The 15,645-nt window shown below is 40.5% G+C and overlaps 1 protein-coding gene across 1 annotated transcript in view; it reads left to right on the forward strand.

Annotated features, from left to right (window-relative positions):
* LOC149472900 (mucin-19-like) overlaps positions 1-15,645 on the forward strand; it is a 69,702-nt gene that overhangs the window by 24,871 nt on the left and 29,186 nt on the right. Inside the window, exons 6-8 of the mRNA XM_089686679.1 lie at positions 3,209-3,244; positions 9,092-9,244; positions 13,629-13,751. Coding sequence (XP_089542805.1) covers positions 3,209-3,244; positions 9,092-9,244; positions 13,629-13,751 — 312 coding nt within the window. The remainder of the gene's footprint in view (positions 1-3,208; positions 3,245-9,091; positions 9,245-13,628; positions 13,752-15,645) is intronic.

Genomic DNA, 15,645 nt, shown 5'->3' on the forward strand with positions numbered 1-15,645 from the left:
CACTCTGCCATGGGCCCCTGTACCGCCTCCTCTTGCTGCTGCCAGGTCCACAGTGTGTCATGGGTCCCTGTATGGCCTCCCATTGCTGCTGACTTCATCGCCAGACTCTGCCATGTGCCACTTTCAGGTCTCCTTACACTGTTGGTGGGTTCCATTTTGTGATAGGGTGCTGTATGGCCTTCCATTGCTGCTGCCTCCACCGCCACCCTGCGCCATGTGCCTCTGTCGTCTGCTCACGCTGCTGACGGCTTCCACTTTTTAACCGAGGCCTGTGTTTGGCTTCCGAATACTGCTGCATCCACCGCCACCCTGCGCCATGTGTCTCTGTCGTCTGCTCACGCTGCTGACGGCTTCCGCTTTTTAACCTAGGCCTGTGTATGGCTTCAGAATAATGCTGCCTACACCGCCACCCTGCGCCATGTGCCTCTGTCGTCTGCTCACGCTGCTGCCAGGTCCATACTGATTCATGGCCCCCTGTACCGGCTCCTCATGAACGTGGTTCAGCGGGTTTGCATCACTTAACGGCAAATCGTTGACAAACGCTGGGACGTTCAGTGTTGTGCGCATTAAGCCAGACACCAAAGGGCAGCACAGACCTGTTATTACTCGCTCAAGCATGGCTGAACAAAACCAGTCTCTACCACAAATTGGACCCAGACCTGCCCAGGGTCTCGTAAGTAGATTGCACGGAGGAGTAGAGTTCGTTATTGGAATTAACTGTGAGGGACTTTTAAACCTAGGCCTGTGTATGGCCTTCAATTGAAGCTGCTTCTGCTCCGCCACTCTGCCATTGGACTCTTGATAGTCGTCTCCCCACGCTGCTGCTGGGGGGACTTTTTAACATAGGCCTCTGTATGGCCTTCAATTTTAGCTGCTTACGCTCCGCCACTCTGCCATGGGCCCCTGTACCGCCTCCTCATGCTGCTGCCAGGCCCGTAATCTGCCATGGGCCCCCGTACCGACTCCTCATGCTGCTGCCAGGCCCGTAATCTGTCATGGGCCCCTGTACCGCCTCCTCATGCTGCTGCCAGGTCCAGAGTGTGTCATGGGTCCCTGTACGGCATCCCATTGCTGCTGTCTCCATCGCCACACTCTGCCATGTGCCACTTTCAGGTCTCCTCACACTGCTGGTGGGTTCCATTTTGTCATAGGGTGCTGTATGGCCTCCCATTGCTGCTGCCTCCACTGCCACACTGTGGCTCCACACTCTGGTTTTGGCCCCGTGACTGCCCAAATGAGTGACGTGTGCGGTGATTCTAAGATCGACGGCACTCATCTGCATGTCATACTGACTGACAGTATTATTTCTCTTCCTCAGCAGACTCCAAGGGCATTTAAATTAAAGGTACAGTGTTCTTCACTAATATAAAGGCTCTCTGAAGCCTAGAAACACCCTTTTTATAAGTTAAATTCGCAGCGAATATATTCGGCTCGAAGCGAATTTTTTCGGCGAATTCGGCGAATCAGCCGAACCGAATTTTTGAATAATTCGCTCATCTCTAGAGATAATGTAGAAAACTAAAATAACTTTAATTAACTTGTAATTGGTTATACTTAAAGTGGTAGTAAACTAATTTTTTTAATTTCACCTGCAGGTAAGCTTTATTATATGCTTACTACCACTTTAACTATAACCAATTAAAAGTTATTTTAGTTTTCTACATTATCTCCCCTGCTCTTGTATTAAACTGAAATCTATCACATTTGTAAACTTGTGAACTTGTGAATATGAAAACACAAAGTGGTAAATATAATTAGTAGCAATACATCCCTTTCTCCCCTGTTCTTCTTTTACATAAAAAGTATATTTTCATGTTAAGTGCTTAAAATCTTCCCATAGGGGTACAATGGCCTTTCAGATGCAGTGTGTTCCTTCTAGTATTTTAGTGTGCCCAAGAGGGATCGTCATCCGTGAACACACAGGGCTAAAAAGGCAGGAGGGACACAGTACAACTAGATAGCCCCATGTGAGGGTGGGGGCCTTAGTACTCTGAAAAACATATCACATTTTTTCACTGCTTCTTCTTGTCTGTGCCCACATCTGTGCAGTAAGTTGTCATAGAGTTGAATGGAGAACTTTTGCAAGCATCTGCAGTCAGGAGAGATGGCTCCACACAACTCTATGGCAACTTGCTCTACAGGTATGGCTTGTCAGTGAGAGAGAAAAGAGGGAAGGATGAAAACAAACTGTAGCATTGGGAAGGTCGTGCTTGTCAGACTTCAGATTATCATTTCATAGCTGGCTTGTTTATAAAACAGCTGGGAAAATAGTTTTCCAATTTTTAAAGCTAACTAAAGATTTCACAAGTGGCAAATGCTACATGATTTTCTTCATCTCTATCGACTTTCCCCAAAAGTATTAAGGAGAGATGGTCCCACTCAGCTTAAGGACAGCTTGCTTGTCAGGGAGATAGAAAAAAGGAAAGGATGAAAATAAAACCTCAGCATCGGGCAGGCCATGATTGTCAGAGTTCACATCACCATTTAACTGGTGTCTTCTTTATAATAGCTGAGAAAATAGTTGTCTAATTTATAAAGATACCTGGAGATTTCATGGCTGGCAAATATTACTTAGTTTTCCTCATCCTTATTGATTTTCTGAAAAAGTATTATTAACTTATTTTAAGGGCTCATGCCACTTTGCCATGCTTATGTTTTGCATTATGCACCTTTATTAAAGCGTGTGGTGTCATATATTAATATATGTTGTACTAAAGCATCCCATTCCCATTGAATGGGCTAATAACACAGAATAATAATTTTAAATAACATATATGTGCCATTTTTTCTAATACAGTGCACTATAATGCATAGTAGTGCATTACAAAGCGTTGTGGTGCGCAGCAATCCACCTGTGTTGGACCTGTGTGTGTGTTGAGGTGCCATTTAGAATAATTTGCACTGGGATACGTGTTAACATATGCAGATTTTATTGTAACACGAAAGTATGATTCAGCCCTAAATCTTAGGAAAGACCTAGCAAAATTTGGCCAAGATCTTTTTACAAAAACTTTAGACAAATTTTCCAATATACAGTTTTCAGTAAACCTCAAAATGCTTCCTTTTCAAAAGCCAGGAGTTTTTGTTCTGCATTTTCTTGCTTTCTTACTCTTCTAATAAAACATATTCTTTATATTTTGTTGTTATGCCATTTAATAACATTTAATAATTATTTAATTTAATAACACAGTAATTTATTTATTTTCAGAACTAGAAATAACACCGTCGCCATCAGACTCTCCAGGTACTCATTTCTGCATTGTAATTTTTAGGCTATGGTGTAAATAATTTTGTCCTTTAATGTTCTACACACTGTGTATGCTTTGCTCAGTTGATTCAGTTAAAGTACTACAGGTATACATATATCTAGGCCACTTTTTTACATTTGGATAAAGTGATGAATGGTTAAACCCTTGTAATTTTTTTTTCCTGCCTGCCTTGGGGAAATTTACTTTCATTTCAAGGATGTCAGAAATCTCTCCAAAGTAAGGGAGATCCTATCTTAGTTGTCTCCAAAACAAGTGTTTAGATTGGAAGATCTACACTTTATTCCTGTTCTAGTTATAACTTTATTAAACAGCATTTAAGACCTGACAGGGGTTCCAAACCTTTATTTCTATGTCCTAAATGAAAAAAAAATGTAGATGTAATTAGTATTTATGTGTAAATATGTTTCCTATCTCTACATTTGCAAGAAAAGGTATGTGAACCCATTGGGATTACGTGGAGGTTTGCATGAATTGGGCATAAAATGTGCTCTGAACGTTATCTAAGTCACAACAATAGAAGAACACAGTCTGCTGAACATAATACTACACAAACATTAGATGTTGCCATGGTTTAATTGCACATAACATGTAAACATTCACAGTGCAGGGAGGAAAAAGTATGTGAGGCCCTAGCTTAATGACTTCTCCCAGAACTAATTGGAGCCAGGAGTGAGCCAATCTTGACTCCAATCAGTGTGATAATATTGGATGTGTTGCTGACAGCTGTCCTGCCCTTAAAAACACACACCTGTTTTGGGTTTACTGGTTTCAAGAAGCACTGTCTGATGTGAACCATGCCTCGCAGAAAAGAGCTCTCAGAAGACCTACGATCAAGAATTGTTGACTTGCATGAAGCTGGAAAGGGTTACAAAAGTATCTCCAAAAGCCTTGATGTTCATGTGTCCATGGTAAGACAGACTGTCTACAAATGGAGAAAGTTTAGCACTGTTGCTACTCTCCCTAGGCGTGGTCGTCCTGTAAAAATGAGTGCAAGAGCACAGCGCAGAATGCTGCATGAGGTAAAGAAGAATCCCAGAGTGTCAGCTAAAGACCTACAGAAATCTCTGGCACATGCTAACATTTTTGTTGACACATCTACAATAAGGAAAACATTAAACAAGAATGGAGTACATGGGAGGACACCACGGAGGAAGCCATTGCTGTCCAAAAAGAATATTGCAGCATGTTTGAAGTTTGCAAAAGAGCACCTGGATGTTCCACAGCACTACTGGCAAAATATACTGTGGACAGATGAAACCAAGATTGAGTTGTTTGGGAAGAACACACAACACTATGTGTGGAGAAAAAAAGGCACAGCACACCAACATCAAAACCTCATTCCTACTGTAAAACATGGCGGAGGGAGCATCATGGTTTGGGGCTGCTTTGCTGCCTCAGGGCCTGGATGGATTGTTGTCATTGATGGGAAAATGAATTCCAGAGTTTATCAAGACATTTTGCAGGAAAACGTACGACCAACTGTCCGCCAACTGAAGCTCCGCAGAGGATGGGTGATGCAACAGGACAATGACCCAAAGCATACAAGTAATTCAACAAAACAATGGCTACAACAGCACAGAATACGCCTTCTGGCGTGGCCCAGTCAGAGTCCTGACCTCAACCCGATTGAAATGCTGTGGCATGACCTTAAGAGAGCGATTCACACCAGACATCCCAAGAATATTGCTACACTGAAACAGTTTTGTGAAGAGGAGTGGTCCAAAATGACTCCAGATCGTTGTGCAGGTCTGATCTGCAACTACAGGAAACGTTTGGTTGAGGTTATTGCTGCCAAAGGAGGGTCAACCAGTTAGTCCAAAGGTTCACATACTTTTTCCTCCCTGCACTGTGAATGTTTACATGTTATGTGCAATTAAACCATGGCAACATCTAATGTTTGTGTAGTATTATGTTCAGCAGACTGTGTTTTTCTATTGTTGTGACTTAGATGACGTTCAGAGCACGTTTTAGGCCCAATTCATGCAAAACTCCACGTAATCCCAAGGGGTTCACATACTTTTTCTTGCAACTGTAGTTGTGGCTACCCCAGTGTACCTGCATAGGAACAGTCATTTTGGGTGCAGTCCATAGCTGGAAGATCTCGAGTAGAGGTATCTATGATTATGGGGATCCTGATGAGTTGCTTTTCTTATGGTGGACCAAAGATCCCAGCAAACTTCTGAGTTCCTGCTCATGTGCTTACTCTCTCTTTGTTTTTTTCCCCTCTCCCTGGGACCGGGACCTTTCCCCTTTTATATAACATGGGGAAAAGGAGGCCAGACCCCAGAAAAACCCGCGAACATGATCAGGGAAGGTGGCAAGAAACATTAACCCCTTTCCCCTAACATTGGGCAGCCAAGTAGCTACAGTGGGGATCGAAAGTTTGGGCACCCCAGCTAAAAATTTGTATTAATGTGCATAAAGAAGCCAAGGAAAGATGGAAAAATCTCCAAAAGGCATCAAATTACAGATTAGACATTATTATAATATGTCAACAAAAGTTAGATTTTATTTCCATCATTTACACTTTCAAAATAACAGAAAACAAAAAAATGGCGTCTGCAAAAGTTTGGGCACCCTGCAGAATTTATAGCATGCACTGCCCCCTTTGCAAAGCTGAGACCTGCCAGTGTCATGGATTGTTCTCAATCATCGTCTGGGAAGACCAGGTGATGTCAATCTCAAAGGTTTTAAATGCCCAGACTCATCTGACCTTGCCCCAACAATCAGCACCATGGGTTCTTCTAAGCAGTTGTCTAGAAAACTGAAACTGAAAATAGTTGATGCTCAGAAAGCTGGAGATGGCTATAAGAAGATAGCAAAGCGTTTTCAGATGTCAATATCCTCTGTTCGGAATGTAATTAAGAAATGGCAGTCATCAGGAACAGTGGAAGTTAAAGCAAGATCTGGAAGACCAAGAAAAATATCAGACAGAACAGCTCGCAGGATTGTGAGAAAACAATTCAAAACCCACGTTTGACAGCACGATCCCTCCAGAAAGATCTGGCAGACACTGGAGTTGTGGTACACTATTCCACTATAAAGAGATACTTGTACAAATATGGTCTTCATGGAAGAGTCATCGGAAGAAAACCTCTTCTACGTCCTCACCACAAAAATCATCGTTTGAACTTTGCAAATGAACATATAGACAAGCCTGATGCATTTTGGAAACAAGTTCTGTGGACCGATGAGGTTAAAATTGAACTTTTTGGCCGGAATGAGCAAAGGTACGTTTGGAGAAGAAGGGGCACAGAATTGAATGAAAAGAACCTCTGTCCAACTGTTAAGCATGGGGTTGGATCAATCATGCTTTGGGGTTGTGTTGCAGCCAGTGGCACAGGGAACATCTCACGAGTAGAAGGAAAAATGGATTCAATAAAATTTCAGCAAATTTTGGCTGATAACTTGATGCCATCTGTGAAAAAGCTGAAGTTAAAGAGAGGATGGCTTCTACAAATGGATAATGATCCTAAACACACCTCGAAATCCACGGGGGATTACATCAAGAGGCGTTCACAATCTCCTGACCTCAACATAATTGAAAATCTATGGATAGACATTAAAAGAGCAGTGCGTGACAGACAGCCCAGAAATCTCAAAGAACTGGAAGACTTTTGTAAGGAAGAATGGGCAAAGATACATCAAACAAGAATTGAAAGACTCTTGGCTGGCTACAAAAAGCGTTTACAAGCTGTGATACTTGCCAAAGGGGGCAGTACAAGATATTAACTCTGCAGGGTGCCCAAACTTTTGCAGACGCCATTTTTTTGTTTTCTGTTATTTTGAAAGTGTAAATGATGGAAATAAAATCTAATTTTTGTTGACATATTATAAAAATGTCTAATCTGTAATTTGATCCCTTTTGGAGATTTTTCCATCTGTCCTTGGCTTCTTTATGCACATTAATACAAATTTTTAGCTGGGGTGCCCAAACGTTTGATCCCCACTGTAACTAAACATACAATACAACCTGCCTACAATTCTGCCTGTAGCATCTTGTAATTATTTGAATTTATTGCTGCTGTGCATGGCTCAGTACATAGAGCAACATTATCTTGGTCCAGGAACTCTCAATAGAAATGACCAAAACTCACACCTGCAGAGGGACTGTAGAATGCACCAGGGATCACTCCTCCCTCTCCCTACTCTTTAGTTTAGCAGGACTTACTCCAGCCAGGTCCATACCTCCATACTGACCTGACACTAGGGGAATACATTTGAAAAAACAGTACATCACATTTGCGACACACTGTTGTGAGATCAGTGCTCTGTAAGCTTCACTGCCAAAAAAGTTTTTAATGCACAACTACTGAAGTAAATTCCCTACTGTATGCAAAAATAAACCAAATAAAGGTAATTGGTTCATAGAATTGTTAGCAGGCAGCTTTCAGGCACACGCACCAGCAGCAGGGCTGTGTTCACATGCTGGTGTTCTGTACACCCCTGTGCAGGTAGTCCCATTCGCACAGTATCTTATCATTATCTCCATAATTGGGATGTAGTGGCTGCAGAGACACAGCTGTTGCTCCCAATTCAACACCTGTGTGGGTGCATGCGCACAGCTAAGAATGCAAACAGTATGCATTTGGTGCCATGCACCCACACACACACAGATGTCGAATTGGAAGCAGTGGCTGTGCTCATGCAGATATTGTGTCCCAAAAGACATGTATGCAACTGGCTGCACGCGGATGCACAGAACACTTGTCTGTGCATCCCCATGTGGATAAAAAAGGTCATCACACAGGTGTATGCTGTAGTTTGCCCATGTAAACAAGGCCTTACAGTTGATGTGCAGCATATGTACTTGTAGTTCATAGTACAGTATATCATGTAGATTAGTGCAGTGCCAAAAATAACACCACCTTTGATTTGTTGCAGAGAGTATCCATTCTTAGGGATGGTTAATTTATTACTATTTCCATGTACCAGAACAGGAGGATCAGACTGAGTGTAAGGCCGCAAAGGCCATCTCCTGCCTGAGCTTATTGCTTTCCACAGAAATACAAATTTTTGTCACAAAACTATGGCACTGTTAATCATGTATGAAATAAAACTAAAGGCTTTATCAACTGTCAGTTTTGTGTACATGAGCTTTGTTTTCCTGGGTGTTTCAAATAAACGTCAAATGCAATTCAGCACATTCCATACAGCTTAATGGTGTGGATGACTGTTTTGAGTCTTTTATAGGCATTTATAATGCAAGCAAATCATTTTAAATGTATTGAGCAATGCTGCATACAAATACAAACAATTTATATATGCAAACCATTGCCCTTCTTCAGCATCCCAGGCAGAGTGTCAAATATTAATCCTGATCTCAGACAGGAACAGGGCCAGTTTTAGACAAACTAGGGCTCTGGGCAAAAATAAATGGGGATATTTAATGTACAGCATTCCCTGTAGCATCTGCACTGTTTCTCCACCTAACTCCAGCCCTATTAGAAAGAAATGTCAGCCTCCCCAAGCAGGGGGCCTACAACCTGACATTGGCTGTTGTTTCCCCTGTAAAAAAGGGGAAAAATATAATTAAATAACAGTATACACATGCCTATGCTTGAGAGGGACTCGTGTCCCTAAACCTTAAAAATAACTTGAGATTCACATCCTAGGAAAGTTCTATTTTTAAGCATTTTTTGCAAACAGAAGAGGGCCAAGTGGATAAAGCTATCAATAATAGGAGACCGTAGCCTCAAAAAATGAACACACTTTGTTGACATTGTAATTGTTGTGTTTACATATTGAAAAGGCACTTTATGGACTACAGTATTTTTTGAAACATGTTTTACTGGTTTATTATGTGTTTTGCCTTTTTCCAGTGCCTCCCTCTGCTCCCATTTGCAACATTCAGGGCTCTCTGAACTTTGGAAGTGATATTACTCTATCATGCAGCTCAAAAGTGGGATATCCAAAACCAACCTACCACTGGGAGAAGGTGAAAGGTCCTGTTCTCCAGTACTCTATAATACAAAGTGAGCAAACTAGTATCTAAAGATCAGTGACCTCACTAAGATGGCAGGCTAAGTGTTTACTAGAGACTGATGTCCAGAATGCAGCCTTTTCATTCTTTAGAGATACGTGACATCACTGTGAATGCATCCTATCCACTGACTAGAAATTAGCAAAATCAGTGAGAATGGCTATTTACCGAGGACTGATAATATAATTTATAATACATCACCTGCTTCCAGTTACATTAATGTGAATGCAGCCTATCCATGTACTAGAGTATGGTGACATCACTGAGAATGGAACCTAACCATTCACTAAAGACTGGTGACTTCACTGGGATGGCAGTCTATCCATTCACTAGAGACTGGGGACATCACTGAAATTGCAGTCTATCCATTTAGTAGAGACATCATTAAGAATGCAGCTTATTTGTTTGCAAGAGACCAGTGACATCATTGCAGCCTATGAATTAATTAAAAGCCATTGCCATCACTCAGGATGTCACTGCTGATTGTACTGTCTTCCAGTCTGTGATTAGACAATGAAAGTAGAAGTAACAGATAAGTTCTTCCCTATGTCACTCTGCTCTCTTTTCCAATCAACTCCAATTCAATCACTTCAGCACAATGTGCGCCCCCGCAGCTGAAATCCGCTATGTACACAGCGAGAGCCTGTCAGCAAGTCCTGGCCAATAATTCATGGGCATGACCTGCTGATTGGCTGTGTACAATCACAGCCCAGAGCTCTGTGTTAATAAAAAACAGAGCCCTGTACAGAAAGCACAATCTGTCACCTTCTCATTCCTGCCTTTGCAGGGATGGGAAACTTAAAGGCTGTTTAGTAAAAGCAGCACATTTTACACACATTACACATAGTTAAGCACACATTTAACCCCTACATGTTAACCCCTTCCCAGCAAGTGTCATTAGTACTGTGAAAGTGTATAGTATTATCACTGAATACTGTATTAATGTCATTGGTGATGTCAGTGGCAGTTAGTCAGTGTTAGTTAGCATCAGATTGCCTGCCGCAGTCCAATTATAAGTCGCTGATCACCGCCATTAGTAGTAAAAAAATAATTCCAGTATATATACCAGAATTTGTAGGTGCTGCAACTTTTCACATAAACCAATCAATATACATTTATTGGGACTTTTTTTTTTTTATCAAAGACATGTAGCAGAATACATTTTGTCCAAAATTTAAGAAGGCATTTGATTTTTTACTTTTTTATGGGATATGCTTTAAAGCAACATTTTGGTCTTTTTTTATTTATATCACAAAAAATAAAAGACCCTGAGGTGATCAAATACCACCAAAAGAAAGCTCCATTTGTCTGAAAAAAAAAATAGTATACATTTTGTTTGGGTACAGCGTTTGCAAGACCGCACAATTATCAGTTAAAGTAGCACAGTGCAGTATAGCAAAAAATGGCCTGGCCTTGAAGGTGGGAGAGCATCCTATAGAGTCCAGTGTGTTTATTTAATCATTTAACATTAACAACTTCAATGTTGGACACATTCACCCCCTTCCTGCTCTGTACCCAAATTACATTTTTATCATTTTTGAGACAAATAGAACTTTCATTTGGTGGCATTTGTTATATCACCATTTCTTTTTTTCTTTTTTTTTATATACATGAAAAAATACCAAAGATTTTGAAAAAAAAACAACAAATTTTTCTTTGTTTCTAGTATAAAATTTGCAAATGAATAATGTTTCTACATAAATGTAGGCCAAATGTATTCTGCTACATTTCTTTGGTAAAAAAACAAAACAAAATCAGTGTATATTATTTAGTCTGTGTGAAGGTTATAGAGTCTATAAGCTATGGTATATATATCTGAAAATTGGTCACTCCTGATGTACTGAGGCCCAAAAGTGCCAGGACAGTATAAGCATCCCAAAATGACCCCTTTTCAGAAAGTAGACACCACAAGGTATTTAATAAGATGCAGTAGAGCGTCATCATCAGCATCATGTGACTGGGTTGGCAGTGATCAGGGATACTGATTGTGCCATTATGTGCAATTGTGATAGCTGTGATTGGCAACAGCTATCACATGGTACAGGTGTGCTGTGATTGGCCCTGTCTGTACCATGTAATCATTGTGTCCAGTCACAGAAATCACAATAGAACACAAGCCATTCATTGTGTAAATTTGACATTGCTGAGCTTGACTGGGAGGATGTCATATAATGTCCTCCCGGAATAACAGTGCTCCTGCTCGGCCGTCATTTGACTATAGGCTGAGCTGGAGGTAGTTAAGAAAATGAGTCTAAAAATAATGACAGGATATGCTTTACCCACGAATGGCTTGGTCATTAAATCCTAGATGATTAGACTGAATTTAGCAGTGTCTGGATGCATCAATTTATTAATTAATAATAACTCTGTGACAATTTTTTCTATATGCTGTGTGTTTACATTTTTTTAGGGAAAATAAGGCTTTTATTTAATTCATAATATATGGTATACCCTACTTATTCCCTTTTTATTAGAAATTGACAAATATAAATTTGGAAAACAATTTTTTAGATTATTTTAAACATTAAAGTTTTTCATTAAACTAAGTTCTTCTTATATTTTTATTGTTACATGCTGCATTAAGATCTGAACTGAGAGCTGTACTGAGGAGGTATGAAGGATGACATTGCTTATCTCTCCTTCTGAAAATACTGTTTCCCTCACTGTCACCCAATCTATCCTAATCCAGTGACTTCAGTACCTTGTTATCCACTGACCTGAAATAAGTATGTGTAATTTACTAAAAATAGTGTTTTCAGGAGTTTAGCAATGGCAACCTTCTCAACAGCACAAGTTTGTTTTACCACAGAGAAAAAAAAATGGGACATGTATGCAGTAAGTGAAGTCAGAGCAATGCAGAATCTCTGATCTGCACTTAAGATATATTTATCAGTATGTTTGGCATTATACCTTACTGTAAACAATTTTCTTTACAAAAATGAAAGAGAGAGAAGCAGTGCCATCTAAGTGCAGCAATGTAAGCAAATAATGAATTTCCACAAAACTGGCAACTCACAATAGTAGTAGTCAAATGGCCTGATGAAGGAGCATGCATGCTCCAAACACATGCCACACCTGCTGCTGCTGTACCTGGAGCTGACATCACTCCTGCCTGCCCTGAGGATCCACACCAACCAGGAAGTACTGGGAACCTCCAGCACAGCCAAGGACAGTGCTTTGGAGACCTGCCTGCAGTGGGACCGGCCAGAATTTGCACAGTGGTTGACACCAGTTTGACAAACACTCATTTGACTAAGACTTATGAGCAGGGGCGGACTGACCATTTGGAAACTCGGGCACTGCCCGAGGGCTTGGGGTCAGTAGGGGGCCCCATGAGATGCCCCTGGTACCTTTTTCATAGGCTTTTTTGAGTTTGGGCAAGGACACAGGGGCCCCATTATCCCCTATTGCCTGGGGGCCCCATGAGTTGTCAGTCCGCCCCTGGTTGGGAGTTGCCAATTTTGTGGAAATAAATTACTTGCTTATATTGCTGCACTTAGATGGCACTGCTTCTCTCTTTTATGGTTCACACAGAGTCTCTTCTAGCTCTTTTTGAATCGGCTGCCACTGAGCCAAGCATTGTTGGATTATCCCTTAACCACCTTTGGACTTTAAGGACTTTACTTGTGTGGTTAATATACTAGCCATCACATTGTACATCTGGTCTTTATCTTCTTAGTGTGCCAAATGTTTCTCTTGATCTTTAAAAAAATGGTTATTAGTGAAGCTTTTTGCAAAGCTTCTCGAGATGTTGTCAGTAACAGCATTTCCTAGCCTGACAACTCTAAGCTGATGCCTCACAATTCGCAATACTGTAGGCCTGCTACATGGGCTCATTAATTTAGCCGTTGGGCTGCCTATCTGCTGTAATTGATATCCATTATAAGGGCAAACTGAAGTCATGCAATAAAATTTAAGACTAACAATAAAATGAAATAAAGAAAACTACCCTCCATATACCCACCAAAAATGATGCCCTGTAAATAAAGAAAAAGGGACAGAGTCTCTGGTCTGCACTTCAAATATTTGTATCAGTATGTTTGGCAGCATGCCTTACTGTATACAGTTTTTCTAAGAGAATTTTTTAAAATTATTTTTTGCAAAGTTTCATAGCTGGAAATCCTGACAGCACTTAGCACCAGCATTGTCAGCCTTCAGTGTAGACTCGACTTAGCAGCTCAACAAACTTTTACATAAATAATTTGGTAATTTAATAACATTTTCAATTTTCTGACATCATTAAGCTCATCCCTAATAGAAACACAGGGAGAAATAGCAGACTTACAGCCAGCTGGTGTCAATAGTTTTTCATTTTTTATGTACTGCCATTGCTGGACAACTTATCACTCTCCCTTGTGCATATTTGTTCTCTTCAGATAAGTTTCAAGGAAAAGCCCACCTGAAAAATATTATGACTGAAACCTCAGGAAGCTATCGGTGTACATCTTCCAATAATATGGGAACCAGCACCTGCATTGTACAACTGGAAACCATTGAAAGTAAGTTCAAGTAACATGTCTGAAAACTGCTATCAAGAATTGGATGCCAATTCTATGCCTGACAATCTGGGAGCAGCCAGTCATGATAAATGTAGTCAGGGGTGCAACCACAGATATTGGAGCCCCATAGCAAAATTGTGATAGAGTCCCCCAGCTACCTCCTTGTTGTCACTGACCTTAAATCAGAACCTAACTTTTTCTGGAGACCACAAACCAAAACGCTATTTAAATAATTTGTCATATTTATTATTATTATTATTCAGGATTGTGCAGCGCTTTACAAAATGAAGGTAGACATTATGGTTACAATACAATTTGGTACAAGAAGAAACAGAGGGCCCTGCTCGTTAGAGCTTACAATCTAGGAGATAAAGAAAACTCACCCATATAACAATGTGTCCATGTTTATTTTAAAAAATAACTTTGAAAAACACTCCCTAGCATATCTAGCCACAGCCATATTGAGTAAGGGCATATGATTCATGTAACATTTACTTCCTGGAATCCATCTGTCTTTAGCTAAGGCATGCAGGCAGGAGGATGTGCTTAGCTGAAAAAGCCCTTCCTACCCTCCTCCAGATAAAAGAAAAAAAATGCCCATGAAGACTTGTGGGATGTATGACATCATTTTGGCCTAGGCCAGAAACCAGGAAGCGACTGAAGAAATGTTAAAAAAATGTTTAACACAATTAAATACAATATACCGTTCTATCCATTTACTAAAACTAGCAGCATAAGGATTAAATATAGTTACCAATAATTGAGAGTGTAAAGTTGCACTTTAAAGAAGCCTGTATCCTGCAATGCATAATTGGGAAAATTTGAATTTTGACTTGCCAGTAAAATCCATTTTCTGGAGTACAGTAAAGGACACATGACCACCCCCTCCATTTTTATGATCTCCCTTTTGTTTGCAATAAAAATAAAACTAGCTGGGAGTGAGAGGGAAGGAGGAAAGTCCCTGCAGCTTTCCGTTTTGGCACTGCAAAACAAGACAAACACTTTCCTTATTCTAATACATGATCAGGGTCCACTTTACCAAGAACTGAACAAACTATTTTAAGATATTCTTTCACCATTAAAAAGTAAATTACATATTCCATTCTTTAGTAGTTACCAACAGTATTGATATTATTAGTGAATATTATACACTGCTGTGATATTGTGGGGGTTTGTAGTGTAGTGCCTTTCATCACATCCAGACCAGCCAGAGATGTACATTTTCAAGGATTTTGGCCCACTGTTTAATTTAAAAAGAAAGACAAAATTCAAAAAAGACTCAAAGGGTTACCCTCAAAGGGGTTTTCAACATCACCATGATAAAGTGTACATTTCCAGCCTCCTGGCTGTTCAGACTTTGTAGCCCCTGAGTCTGTGTTTGCACAGACTCATCATGATGTCTCAGTCAGCTTTCTGACTAATGAAATGCCCACCTAGGCTGCACATGCCCCTTCCTAGTGGCACACTAGACACGTGCAATTCACTTCGTTCCGAATCTAAATGCGGAAACATTTTTGGTTATTCATTTAGTTTTGTTTTGTTTATTAGTTTTTCTATGAAATTCCACATTTTTAGGAATGATTCAAATTTGGATCGGTAAAAAATGTATCTGTGGTGTGAAGAATAACTGTTTTTTAAGGAGCCAGGACTTTAATTTTGGCTTGGGGTTCCCCTTAAAATCCATACCAGACCCGAAGGGCCTGATATGGATGGGGGGGGGAGGACTCCAACACTGTTCTTTTTTTATTTTTTTAATTTATTTTTTTGTTTACATTCAGCTGTCAGCAAGAAAACCAGCTGACAGCCAATGGTCCATGGGTTGTTAAGGACGTGGTGGTGGGCTTGCCAGCCCGCTCCTTAGCAACCAGCTATTCTTCACACAGAATTTGGATCA

This window comes from Staurois parvus, unplaced genomic scaffold, assembly GCF_062004578.1.
Source record: "Staurois parvus isolate SC_StPar_1 unplaced genomic scaffold, SC_StPar_1.0 ptg000019l, whole genome shotgun sequence".
Taxonomy (NCBI): Eukaryota; Metazoa; Chordata; class Amphibia; order Anura; family Ranidae; genus Staurois; species Staurois parvus.